Below are 12805 nucleotides of genomic sequence, written 5' to 3'. Positions count from 1 at the left end.
TCCAGGTGAGGGGAGGTCACTTCAGGACTAATTGCGACAAAACCAGAGTTGATTGACAGCAGCTGCCATCGTGTGCGCGCGCCTGACATTCAGAATGATGAAATATCTCATTCCCCCCACGTGCGGTGGCTGCGCGCGCACCACTCACCTGGTTCCCCAGCACGGCGGTGGCGCAAGCGGTGGAAACCTCCCGCGGTCCGAACCACACAGAGGCGATGCGGGACGGCAGGCCGAGGATGAAGACCTGCGCCACGGAACAGATGACCTGCGCCGTCACGGTGACCCCGAACCGGTCGGGGCTGACGCTGGCGCACTTGAGCCAGGCGCCTGCGCAGTTGAACCCGGCGCCCAGCAAGGCCGTGAGCCGCAGACCGCGGCGGTCCAGCAGCCAGGTGGCCGGAAAGATGAGCGGGATGTAGGCCACCATGTAGACGATGGAGAGCCAGTCCACCTTGTCGCTGGTGACGCCATAGTATCTGGTGAACACGTTGGTGATGATGCTGTAGTGGATCCACTGGAAGGCGTTCACCAGGGAGTACAGGCTGAACACGGCCAGAACCGCGAACCGCCGCCAATAGAGCCTGGTTTCCGGCGCCCTCCCTCCCGCCTCCTCCGCCTCTCCTCCACCGGCGCCGGGCAGCATCGCCGCTCTCTCATCCGGCGGCACCTCCCGGTCCTCCGGGTCCCGGTGCTGGTCGGGCCCACCACATGCCGGATCGGAGCAGGAGTCGGTGTCAGCTGGCCGCCGTGCGCCCTCCGGTTGCGGACTCTTCCTGACAACCGTGATGTCGTCAGGTGCGCCGGTGTCCGCGCGCAGATGCTCCTGCACGAGCTCTCCCGCCACCATGGCGATCACGGATGAAGAGCTGGAAGCGGAAACGACATAAAAACAGAAAACAGTTGTTTCCTCATCAGAAGACGCTCCGGCGGTCCGTTCTGCCGGATTGGATAATTAAAATCCCTCCGCAGCGGAGTCTAGTCCGCCGCCAACATCCCGGAGCGGCATGCAGCCTCCGGTTCAGCCGGTAAACCCGCCCGGCCTTCCGATGCCGAGCAGCCAATGGCCGAGCGGCTCCCACATCCTGTTAAATACCCGCTGACGCCGCTGATGCAACAGACAGAGGCGGTGGGAAGTCCTGCGTGGCCCAGGGCAGAATAACATGGGGTGGGGGGGCGGAACAAAACAAGGCATTTATAAATGAAGTTCAGAAATACTCTTCAAAATAAGGGTTCCATATTTTATCTGTTGGAATCAAGGATTCACAAATAACTTAAGTTATACTAAAACATTTCTCTCTACTTCTTTAAAGATAAAGAGTCAAATATTACATATTTTTAAATTAATTTATTTTTTAAAAATTAGATAAGTGCACATTATTTAATTAGACATATATTTATTTCATGATATTTATTTAATTTTGACCCCACAATAGTTTGTTGCAATAATCAATAAATCAATTAATTGCATAATAAATTATAACTTATTGTTTCTCCAATTCCATAAAAAAACTGAATGATGAAAGTCTTCAGTCTGGTGTTTTATGTGTCAACCAGCCCTTTTTTTACATGTACTCCTTTATTTGTTTTATCTTTTATTATTATTTGGGATATTTAAAATGTCTTCCAGTTTCAGTGTTAAATGTTCATTATGTTAAAAGTTTATTGGTCTTGTTTATTATGGCATTAACATATTAATTGAAAATCATCAAAAAAAATATTATTGCAATAACTTCTGGGACAATTTATCTTCTAATATAATTTCAATTTGTTGGTAAATGAGACCAAAACCAGAAGTTTCCTCCTGCCTGAATAAAGCAATTATTGCACATTTAAGTTTAGCTTCACAAACAAAACCAGCCCTTAAACTTTGTGTTGACCTTTCAAAATAAAGCTCAGATCCAGAAAACTTTACATTTTCTAAATGCATCTTGTTTAAACCTGGATGATGACAAAGGGATTTTGCTGTATTAGCTCCAATTAGCCCTCCCATATGCCCAGCCCCATCATCTGCTCTAATCCTAATCCCAGAGTGACCCGCAGGGATCCTCCTCCACGCCGTGTTCACCTGCTGCACCTGAACACTAATCTATGACACAAACTTACTTCATTCATCGTTTGGTAGAAATGTATGAACTCACATTTCTTGCCCTCATGGATTCCACAACAAGCATATTTACTTTCTGAATTCATCAAAATAAATTTGACTTAAAAAGATTTTGTCAGTCATCAGCATCAGTACAGGAAACAGCTGATTCTCATTTTAAACAGGACTGTCAGCAAACCTAACCCAGAAACAACCGAGTGTTGCTCTTGAGCCTCTGGTTTAGTTTGTGGTCATGTGCCAACCATTTGGGCAGACAAGATAATCGTCATATTTACAATAAAAACAAACGAGCTGCCTTCTGACGCACTGCTGGACCGGTTTGGACAGAACCACAGAATCCTTCTTCGTGTTCAGATGAATGTTTTCATTGTCTCTGGTTTTCATCGAGTTAAACAGGAGGGCTCAGACTTGCTCATTTTAAATCAGTGTTTCTCCACCTGGTCCTCAGCCCCCCTGCTCTGCATGTTTCAGATGAGCCTCTATTCCAGAACAGCTGATTCAAATGACTGCATGACCATCAAGAGCTGCAGAAACCTGTTAATCACCCAGAGATACGATCCAGGTGGCAGAAGGGAAACACCTGAAACATGGAGGACAGGGGGGCCTGAGGACCAGGGTGGAGAAACACTGAGTTAAATGATAGTTTCTCCTGTCAGTCATTTATGACTGAAAATAATATAATTTAAAAACAAAAACTACAAACAGCATCGATACAGTGGATGAGGTATGAGTTGGTTTGAGGTCCGTTCTTTTCCCATCATACACTGAAAAAGGAAACAGGTGATCCAACTTAAAAAACGAGTTAATTTGTTAGAACTAATCAAATTAAATTTATCCAAGTAAATATATTAAGTTTATTAAGTTGTCATGTTAAAACGTAGATAAATTATGTTTTGAAAAACTTAATTTGATCACATGTAATTAACTTTTTTTTTAAAAGTTGGCGCTGCATTTTTTATTTTTCAGATCAACAGAACAGAAAACAGTTGTCCATGTGTAAAATACATCAGAGTGATAGAATTGGCTAAAACTTATGAAAAGTATATTGTTGAATAAAAAATTAACAACCGTACGAATTCATGATGATCATACATCAAATTAAAAGCGGAACTGCTCCGTTGTTTTATTTAAGCCTGAGTGACTCATCGTACGAATAAAATAAGGAAGCGGGCGGCTGCTGTGGAAACGTCACAGCGAAAAAAATCTTCGGAGTAGAACATCTTTCTGCATGAATGATCTTTGGAACGCTAGGAACAGGACGACGTCTCCCGTTGCCATGCCAACGCAGTTAGCAACACAAACTGAACCATTGGGGATTATTTATTTAATACCGGACACGGGGAAGGAAAGATGTCCGGGTCTGAGGGGGAGCGGGTTCTGCTGGAGCCGAACATGCGGGCGGAGACCTGGTGTCGGGTGGAATCAGACCCCCGGGAGTTCTGGGAGCGGGCCGAGCGGAGGCACTACCGGAACCACCTGAGGACCAGCGGGGCGCTGCTGAACGCGCTGACCGGCGGACAGCAGCGCAGGGCGGCCTGCATCCAATGGCGGCTCCCGGTGAAACTACCGGAGCGGAAGCACTTCGACCAGAGCTGTAAGGAGTTTCATGTGCAGGCAGAACCACAGACAGTGAAGTTTGAATAAGATGACACACAATCCGTTACTTTATTCCCTGATTGGTTATTGGATTTGCTCACCAGAAACCAACCCAGTGAAGTTAAAAACTTTTACAAAACAAGGCGAAATTACCCATGAAACCCTGAAATTAAATGTCTAAAATATGTCAAAATGTAATACTTTGTATAATACTGGTAACAAAACACAAAGCTAATCCTGATACATACTACAGTTACAGACAGCAACAGGTTACTGGTTACTATGGCAACCACTAACTGGCAAAATAATTTTTATCTCAAATATAGGTCTGGAGAAAATGACTTATTGACTAAGCAAAATGAGTTTGAAGAATAAACAAACCAATTTTAACAAACTTCACATTTCTAATAATTTTTAAACGTGTTTATTTAAAGTTAGTTAGAATTTAATTTCCTGCTCATCAGTTTTAACAATAAGAATGGAAAAAACATGTCACCTATTCCTCTGTTTATTTTTCCTTTGCTTCATTTTCAGATAAATGCCACTTGGTGCAAACAGAACGACCAGAACCCAGGATCTCCTGTAGCAGTCAGTCGTGTAAGCAATCCAAAGAGGCCTCTGACTGAAGACTGCTTCTGTAAAGTCCACCTAGCGCATAAAGAAATGATATTTCTACATGTATTAAAACTGAAATGAAATCCACGCTGAGCAGCATGGTGTTCCTCAGGGTTTGCTGGAAATGAAAGAAAATTAAAAAATAAGTTAAAACAGAGATGGAAACTGAACTTTATCTCAGGAAACATTTTTAATCAACTTTTGTTCCGTCTCAGATGAAAGTTTTCCAGCTTTTTGGCTAAATCAGGGGGGTCCAAAGTGGGTCCTGGAAGGCCGGCATCCTGCATGTTTTATTCTCTCCCTGGTTTTTAACACACCTGCATCAAATGGTGGCTCATTAGAGGCCTAAGCAGGACATTGACCTGCTGAAAAGGTTGTTACCACCACTAGGGGGAGAACTAGAACATGCAGGTCGCCGGGCCTCCAGGACCCACTTTGGACCCCCTGGGCTAAATGATAAATAAAAACAAAGTTATTTAATAAGTGTATTATGATATTTACTCTGATTATCTGCTGGCTCTGCTGAACAGCCTGTAGGCATTCTGAGTCGTGACCTCCCGGACCGTTTCTGGTGTCTGACCTTTGACCTTAGCAATGTAGCTGCAGGACAGGGCGATGTTAGCCGGCTCGTTCCTCTCCTGTCAAGCAGACGGGGACAGAAGGAGGACGGTCGTCTCAGCGTCTGTCCCTGAGGGACGGCGCCGACTGACTCACATTCCTGTGGAGGCCGAGGGCCGGAGCGTCCGTCTCCAGGCAGATGTGATCCAGAGGGATCCGCTGGATCAGCCGGTCTCTCTGTCAGAACGTCAACATCTGGTCACTTGCTGGAGCCAAGCCGTTTACTCCGACTGCTTCTCAGTGAAGGAAACATCTCAGTTATTCTGATGCTAAAGAAACAGAATTTCTGGTTCTGAAAACCTGAAACATTTCAGGGAGAACGGAGAACCAAAGGCCAGCGTGGATTCGATGTCTAAGGGGTCAATTTTATCTGCTTTTCAGAGATTTGGAACCTTTTCAGGTTATAGAGTAACTATTGCTAAAAGCGAATGCTGAAGTTTTCACACCTCTGGCTTCGCGTGCCTTTAAGCTCCTTCACAGCTAATCTTTTGCCGTTAATTTCTGAAATTAATTTGGACCTCCAAAGACGGAATAATTTCCCTCTCTTGCTTATCGGTAGAATTAATTCATTTAAAATGAACATTTTACCCAAATTCCTATTCTTGTTCAACTGTCTCCCACTTTTTCTGCCAAAGCATTTTTTCAAAACGTTGGATCAAGTCAGCTCTGCTTCCTGCGGCGTGGAAAACCGTCCACAAGTCCACAAATCCACACTTCATAGATGAAAATTCAGCGGCGGATTGTCATTTCCAAACTTCCAACTGTATTATTGGGCAGCTCATGTCCACAACATTTCATTTTGGTTTGGATCTGTGGACCTCCATGGTACAAGGTAGAACTTTTCCTGTCCACCAGATGTTGGTGGACATGGTGACCCGTCTCACCTGCTGGTTCCTGCAGACAGCAGGAGGGAAGGAGAAGAAGAATCCGGCCTCCACAGCCTCCATAGCTGCCGCCGGCTTCCCAGAGAAGTTATGCAGCAGAGCTCTGCTGATCCCTGCAGGGAGACGGAGTGAGAGGACGGACATCTCCCTGCGTCCGCAGACATCTGTCCTGAAGGGGGACAGAGACACTCACCTCGCCGTCTCATGGTGTCTATGGTGACTTTGGCTGCAGAGCGGGAGTGGACGTTCCTGTAGAGACAGCCGATCATTGGCCCGGTTAGACTACAGCGATGAGCGACCTTTTATGGAGTGATGATGTCATCAGTTAGCTGAGCTCACACAGGTAGGTCCATCTCCATGGCGACGTCCAGCTGTCTGATGAAGACCTTCATCTGGTCGTCTCTGTCCTGCTGGGTCGGAGCGCACCACGGCGTGAAATCCAACCCGATCTGGAGCCAGAGCAGGAAACTGAAACATTCCTGATCCGGAAAACTAAAACATTCCTGATCCGGAAAACTAAAACATTCCTGATCTGGAAAACTGAAAAATTCCTGATCCGGAAAACTGAAACATTCCTGATTAGTAACTTTTATGTCAGAATAAGAAATTAGGTCAGGAATAAATGTTTTCCCAAAACTATCTGGACTCAATTAAAATCTTCTCCGGATCACTGCGGACGCTGATGACGCTCTGCTTCACATTTCTGTCAGAACCTCGGACCAGAACAAGTTTATCTCCAGAACCAAACAGGACACGGACCAGAACCTCTTCCAACTTCAGGAACAAAAGACAAAACTTCCTGTTTTTGGTCCTGGAAATATTAATTTTACAGACGATGATTAGAGGATGAAGTTTAGAGTAACTCGTTCTGTAAAAGCCCTGAAGAAGGGCAGAAGTGTAAGAAGGAGCCGGACACGGTGCTTCTGCTCCAGCGGCTTTCTGAGGAGGAAGTTCCTGCAGCTGGCGCTAGACTCCCCCTGCTGGTTGAATCGGACCACTGCATCACACTAGTCAGCCTCTGAAATAACCAAATTTCACTTCTAGAAAAATCATATGGATAAATGACTAATCACCAGAGACAAAAGTCATTATCTTTAAAAGACTTAAAGTAAAATATGGGCCTTTTCCTATTAAACTAGTCGGAGAACAGAGTGACATCAGAGTGACATCAGAGTGACATCAGAGTGACATCAGAGTGACATCAGAGCGGGGTTCACCTCTCCGATGGCGACCAGTCGTTCTCTGTGGCTGTAAAAAAGAGGCAGAGCTTCTTCCAGGTCCTGATGGAAATAAAACATCATCAGTAAAAAGATTTGATTCAGAAAACAAAGTTTTCCTCTGAGCATAAAACTGAACGAGACGATGAGAAGATTTCACAGAAAACTTTAGACGACTCTGAGTTTGATTAAAGAAACAGAAACAAACATTTATGGGATGAAGAGAAGATGGTAACTAGGTTAGTCCTTCATGATGGATGGATGGAAATAATTTAATCTATTAACTAATTTCTAAATAATACAATAAATTATTTTTTGCTTTTTAATCATAAGGGACTAAATTTGCTGATTTTCAGTGAATAAAGCCGAGTCTTTCCCCCTCAGTCGGTCGGAGCGTGGCGTTCCCGAATCCCTTAAAGAACAAGCAGAGTTCCCAGCAGGCGCTCCGGTCCGGGTTTTCCTCCCGCCGAGGCGTCCCGACACCGATACGCTCCACGGATCTTCAAAGTCAATAAAGCAGAAGTGAAGGTTGTTGTTACCTGAGGCCGGACGCTGCGCTGACCCCCGGCGGCCTGCAGGGGGTGCAGCCCCAGACACGGAGCCACCAGGTCCGGATATCTGTGGGAACGAACAGGAGGTGACGACCAGCTGGGAGGAATCCTGACAACATGAGACCTGCCTGTACTTTAAACTACAGTTTGTTTATGTTCTGGTGCTCAGAGTCGCTGGACTGGAAACCAGAACCTCCTTCGGGTCGGAAGGTTTCTGTAAGATGAATCCTGGAGCGCCGACCTTTCCTGCAGACGGAGAACTCTGGAGAATTCCTCCACTTCCTCTGTGACGGCCACCAGAGTCTTTACCCCGGCCTGAACACAAGGAGGTTCCATTGGTTTGGTGTAGTCAAAGTAATCGCAAAGGACAGTTATGATGTGGTTCTTGATGAGGAGTTTTTACCTGCCTGGTTCTGTGGATCACATCCGGAAGATCCTGCAGAAGAGAAAAGAGACGGCTGGGATCTGAAGTCTCAGACCGCGCTGACCTTTCCACATTTGGTCCAGTTACGACCAACAGAACACAAACAGAACCAGGAACCAGGAACTGGGAACCGGATGCTGGCCCAGAAGGATGAACCAAACGCAAACAGAAGTTACAGAAGTTATTTAAAACAAAAGTTATTCCATCATAACTTCCAAATAAACCAGAAATTAACATGAGGGGGTTGGTTTAGATCAGAGCAGATTTATGTGCTGGAATGGCCTAGTCAAAGATTCTCCAGATTATTAAAGTGAAAGGATTAAAACACACTTTACATGTAGACATTCCAGATTTTTCGAAACTTAGTTTTCTAAAAATCACAAAAATGATCCCGATGGACTAGTGAACTTAATCAGCTTAGATGAGTAAATAAACAGACGGTGCTTTGACACCACCTAGTGGCCGAAGTGTGAATTACAAGCTTTTCATGGAAGCTGAAGTGAACAAAGGGCAGTGAATCCTGCTCAATGCGCAATAAAGTATATATATACTTAGGCTCACAAGTGTCTTAAATTAAACAACATTTAGTCAAAATTCTACAAATTATTACTTATTAGCTTCATGATGCTTTTTGGTGACACTAGGCAGCTAAAGAGTGGAAGTGTATTAATAGTATTACAGTTTATTTTATTTAGTATTAACAAGTGATATGTAAAATGTAGGTATAATTACAGAAATAGTAAATTCTGTGTATGTACTTTGATTATGCAACTTTAAATCAAGTAATTTATCTGGATTGCAAAACACAATAGATAAATAATGATGTAAAAAATATGTACACAAGTAAACAATACATTTGATCATGAAACAGGAAACCAAAGTTTCTAGAACAGTGAAGTGATCCTTCAGTATTTAGCTGCATTTAAACTGAAAATCAATGATTGTTCAAATTTATGTTGAAATTAAATTTATAAAACTGATTTCATATTGAGGAAAGGGTTTAGGAGCTCATTGGCTGTGTAGCAAAGAAAAGTTACAGAATTTCGCTGTATTTGAAATATAATGATCTGTTTCATTCCTTTATGTCTGGAGGATCTAATTAGCATCATTCATGTACCTGCTAACACTTATGGAGGTGCAATATTCAAATTCATAATTTCTAATTACTTTCTCATCTGATTGGCACAAAAAGACATGCCATGTATTTTTGTACACTTTGATATAAATTCAGACGTTAAGGGTCAAATTTAGCTTGAATTAAAGAGACTAAATATTGAAATGGAAAAATAACAAGAGAACGGAAGATTTGGACAAAGAGGGAGGAAATCATGTAAATATTTTCGATGCTCTTCTCTGTTTCCAGTACTAAAATGAAAACTTTCTCCATATTATTTTATATTTCCCAGAAAACTGACGTATGTTGGGCCTTACCTGCTGGAACTCAGGGGCTGATATGTGACAGTGACAGTCAACGAAGCCATAATCCATTACAACAGGAGAAAATGTGAGTTTTTATGAAGAAAATGCCCCCGCAAAGCAAGATATAAACGCCACACAGCTAACGGCTAACAGCTAACAGGAAGCACAACATACCGACTTCCGGTTGGCGGCGGAACTCAACCTGAAAACAAACAGATCGGGCGGCAAAGATGGAGTCTTTTCCGATCCAAACATGTCGGCATGAAGACCCAGAGCAGGAATTTAGAGTTCGGCTGACATCCAAGAGGAAAACCACCGAGCGGATGAGCCGATGCTGCGAGCTTTTACGGAGAGCTCTGGACGGACAGCCGGACATTTCCGAGGACAGCCGAAGGGTTTTAGTGCAGGAGCTGCTGGCCGTGAGTCCCGCTGTTTTCTGCTGACTTTAAGCTCCGCTGCGGTTTATCCAGATTTATCCAGCAGGATTCAAACTGGTCGGTTCTGGAAAAACTCCACATCTGTTGCTGCTAATATTCGGCACCAAATCCGATCAAAAAAACGGATATTTAATAGTTAATTTGCTTCGAAATTCTAACAAATTGGTAGAACAATGTTTCCAGATTCCAAACCTGGAAGAATTCCCATGAAACACGGTTCTCCAGTTTTTAAATTAATTAAATCAATAACCACCAAATACCAGAATGAACGATTTAATTTCTTCTGAGAGTAGGAAGGGTTTGGTTTTGTTTCCGTTTGATGCCAAACTTAAATTTTGGCCTTGTTATTAACTAGAACCGAACCCTGTGTATCCAGGGTTCGGTTCCAGTTCGGTTCTACCAATCCTGCTGAGAAATTGTTGTAAAGTTTTGCCTGAAAAAAATTACCAACAAGAAATATAAAAAAGAGCATAAAAATGTTTCCTTCAGATCAAATTGATGAGTTTTCTGCCCAAAGCTGTGATGGAACCAGTCAGCGGAGCGTTGTCGTTTCCTCTCATGGTTTCTTTCGAAGATCCTCCTCAGCCTCTCATTCATGAATCCGGTTTTTCCCGGTTGTCAGGCTTTGTGTCTGAATATTTGTGGATCTCTGCAGAACTTTGAAGCTGCTGTGAGGCTCAACGTGTTGGTGGACGGACAGCCGTGGGACGAGGCTCCAGACCTGGAAGGTACTTCCTGTCCGTCCCGCCGGTCCGGTTCTGGTTCCTCTGCGTTTAACATGGATGTCCTCCTCAGATGAAGAGGCGTTGGATCTGGAGAGCCTCCTGGACGACAGCATCCTGGACACCGCCTGGAGGCGCCACTCCTACCCCAAACGGATCCTTCCCCATGTGGTTCACGCCCTGAAGGCCGAGCGGAAAGTCCTGGTCGGTTCACATGGACTGATCCGTTCAGCCAACAAGCCGACATGTCAGAGAACCTTAGAGGAACCTGCAGGTTGTTTTCTTTGGGCTTACAGAGCAGAACTCAGTGGTGCGTTCAGGGACCAGGCTGTGAGTTCCTGAATTACCACACGGTTCAAATTACAGCCTGACACATAAAACACTCTGTAAGCCTCGAAAGGAAAACATGAGAATTATGGGAAAAAACCAGGAAGTTACAGTTAGCACCAGGTTTTACAGCAGAAACTGTTTCTGGAAAGTAACCAGCAAGTATCTGTAAAATAACTATTAAGGCTGTTTTATAGGTAGCCAGAAGATAAAATCAGATTTTTATGTGTTAGTTAAATTATTTTGGTGAAATGAAGGGGCTGCTGAACTCTTTCTGTCTGTGTTTCAGGGTTTGTATGAGACGTCAGTCCAGCCTGCAGAGCTGCTCAGAGATCCAGATCTAGGTCAGTTAGACTTCCTGAATCTACTTTCTGATCTTTGGTTGTTTTAACAAAGCTTGAAAAATAAACATCTCAGACAGGTGACCTGAAAATTTGTTCTTGTTTCTTCGTTCTGAGGGGAAATGTCTCGATAATTCACTGTTCCACCAGCAGAGGGCGTTCTCTGTCAACGATGTTTCAATCTTTACAAAGTGACTCAGTTTTTTAACTTTTTGGCTAAAAAATAGAAACGAGACAAAGCAGATATCCTGTCATAATTGTAACAAACTGACCTCAAACAGGCCGGCCTTGTTGCCGGGCAGATTATGTCCAGCTGACCGAGCAGCCGCTCCACCAGGAAGGAAGAACTCGGAGCAGCAGAGATGTGAAAGTTTCTCTGCTGCTGAAGTGAAATCCTGAAATGTTTCAGCACTTCTTCTTCTTCACCTTTTTCAGGATGCAGAGGAAACGGATGTAGGTGCAGGTTGCCATGGCAACGCTAAGCAACAAAAAAAAAGGTTTATTTGCAGGAGTCAAATGCATCAGATGACAGTGTGTTGGGTCAGAGGTCACACAGTTAATTAATCTTATTAATTGATAAGCGGACATTTTCTTAAAAAACAAAGTCAGACGTGACCGTCGACCACAACATGAAGGACAAAAGTTTTCAAAACACGATCCATTAAAAAACCCAAAATCATCATTAAACTTAAGGAGCTTGTTGAATATTTATGTTTTCAAACAGAACCGTATAAAGTAAAGATTCTGTTTGGGATGGCGCCACCATCCTTATTTCTGTATCAACTGGAAAAGGATTGAAAAAACAGAATTCTGAATTATTTCTTCTCAGAAGATTAAAAGAAATTGAGATTTTTTTTCTCAATCCTCTTCTGTAGCTTAAGGATGACCAGCGGTGCCCTCTGCTGGGTGGTGGCCAAACTGCAACACTAAAGTAAAAGCTAAACGGACGATGCTAGTTAACTGATTAAATTAATTTTAATCTAATAATCCACTGATCATCAGAGGATGATAAACTGTTAGCCTTGCTGTTAGCCGCTGCTCACCGGTCGCTCCGTTTCCTCCAGAGAGCATCATGAGCGACGTGTCTGCTGCGGCTCCCGGCATGGTGAGGCAGGCCATCCAGGTGATAAAGGTAAGGTCGTCTGCAGGTCGTCTGCGTGCTGCAGCCGCCTGCGCAGGCCTCACGGTGTGTCTGTGTCTGCAGTCCATCGACGCGCTGCAGCAGCAGGCGGCCGGACTCTGTGAGATCCTCAACCTGAAGCCCAGCGCCGCATCGCTGCAGATCCACAGGGAGGTGCTGGGCTCCGCTGCCATGCCGCCTGCAGGGGGCGCCACCAGGGGCCGGCAGCCCGTCCACAGAGCCGTGGAGGAGGAGGCGGCGGCGCAGGGCTACGAGGCCGACAGCAAGGGGGCGGAGCGCAGCGAGGAGGAGGAAGAGTAACGCTTCCTGGAAACCACGGAGATCAGGAACTGTTCAGATCAGGAACTGTTCAGAGATCAGGAACTGTTCAGAGATCAGGAACTGTTCAGAGATCAGGAACTGTTCAGAG

The 12805-nt window shown here is 44.5% G+C and overlaps 4 protein-coding genes across 6 annotated transcripts in view; 2 read left to right on the top strand and 2 right to left on the bottom strand.

Moving 5' to 3' along the window:
• flvcr1 (FLVCR choline and heme transporter 1) overlaps positions 1-1369 on the bottom strand; it is a 10734-nt gene extending 9365 nt beyond the window's left edge. Inside the window, exon 1 of the mRNA XM_007574756.2 lies at positions 149-1369. Coding sequence (XP_007574818.1) covers positions 149-847 — 699 coding nt within the window. The 5' untranslated portion in view covers positions 848-1369. The remainder of the gene's footprint in view (positions 1-148) is intronic.
• Positions 1370-3218: 1849 nt separating this feature from the next.
• Positions 3219-4485, top strand: spata45 (spermatogenesis associated 45). Its single transcript, XM_007574753.2, has 2 exons — positions 3219-3698; positions 4235-4485. The coding sequence occupies exons 1-2, from the start codon at positions 3455-3457 to the stop codon at positions 4324-4326; spliced, it is 336 nt and encodes a 111-aa protein (XP_007574815.1). The 5' UTR covers positions 3219-3454; the 3' UTR covers positions 4327-4485.
• tatdn3 (TatD DNase domain containing 3) lies at positions 4329-9533 on the bottom strand. Of its 2 annotated transcripts, none has more exons than XM_007574754.2 (11): positions 9441-9533; positions 7989-8021; positions 7827-7900; positions 7574-7652; positions 7035-7097; positions 6157-6266; positions 6011-6066; positions 5818-5930; positions 5030-5110; positions 4817-4953; positions 4329-4433 (listed from the first exon to the last, which is right to left on the bottom strand). In XM_007574754.2, exons 1-10 carry the CDS (start codon positions 9495-9497, stop codon positions 4822-4824), a joined length of 798 nt encoding a protein of 265 aa, XP_007574816.1. In that variant the 5' UTR covers positions 9498-9533; the 3' UTR covers positions 4329-4433; positions 4817-4821. The 2 variants fall into 2 exon arrangements, with proteins under 2 accessions (XP_007574816.1, XP_016517642.1); XM_016662156.1 differs by having other exon boundaries at positions 7989-8132; positions 9441-9512.
• Positions 9534-9554: 21 nt separating this feature from the next.
• nsl1 (NSL1 component of MIS12 kinetochore complex) overlaps positions 9555-12805 on the top strand; it is a 3663-nt gene continuing 412 nt past the window's right edge. Inside the window, exons 1-6 of one of the 2 annotated variants that reach the window (XR_001659032.1) lie at positions 9555-9847; positions 10521-10593; positions 10661-10791; positions 11204-11258; positions 12320-12387; positions 12460-12747. Coding sequence is in view for 1 of the 2 variants with exons in the window: in XM_007574752.2 (XP_007574814.1) it covers positions 9659-9847; positions 10521-10593; positions 10661-10791; positions 11204-11258; positions 12320-12387; positions 12460-12696 (753 nt within the window). In the remaining variant the exon portion in view is untranslated. Of the gene's footprint in view, positions 9848-10520; positions 10594-10660; positions 10792-11203; positions 11259-12319; positions 12388-12459; positions 12800-12805 lie in introns of those variants that run through there. The other variant, XM_007574752.2, reaches the window with a different exon arrangement.

The sequence above is a fragment of the Poecilia formosa genome, unplaced genomic scaffold (assembly GCF_000485575.1).
Source record: "Poecilia formosa unplaced genomic scaffold, Poecilia_formosa-5.1.2 Scaffold360, whole genome shotgun sequence".
In the NCBI taxonomy this organism is placed as follows: domain Eukaryota; kingdom Metazoa; phylum Chordata; class Actinopteri; order Cyprinodontiformes; family Poeciliidae; genus Poecilia; species Poecilia formosa.
The sequence above is the reverse complement of the archived record's forward strand: the minus strand, read 5'-3'. Positions and strand labels throughout refer to the sequence as shown.

What these genes read in the sequence shown, in the direction of transcription:
- spata45 (XM_007574753.2), top strand. Translation starts at nt 3,455, where the DNA reads ATGTCCGGGTCTGAGGGGGAGCGGGTTCTGCTGGAGCCGAACATGCGG. An exon ending in GAAGCACTTCGACCAGAGCT is followed by an intron (nt 3,699 to 4,234) that starts GTAAGGAGTTTC and finishes CTTCATTTTCAG; the next exon opens with ATAAATGCCACTTGGTGCAA.
- tatdn3 (XM_016662156.1), bottom strand. Translation starts at nt 9,497, where the DNA reads ATGGATTATGGCTTCGTTGACTGTCACTGTCACATATCAGCCCCTGAG. An exon ending in CAGCCCCTGAGTTCCAGCAG is followed by an intron (nt 8,133 to 9,440) that starts GTAAGGCCCAAC and finishes TCCGGTTCCCAG; the next exon opens with TTCCTGGTTCCTGGTTCTGT. An exon ending in CCCTCGGCCTCCACAGGAAT is followed by an intron (nt 4,954 to 5,029) that starts GTGAGTCAGTCG and finishes TCTGCTTGACAG; the next exon opens with GAGAGGAACGAGCCGGCTAA.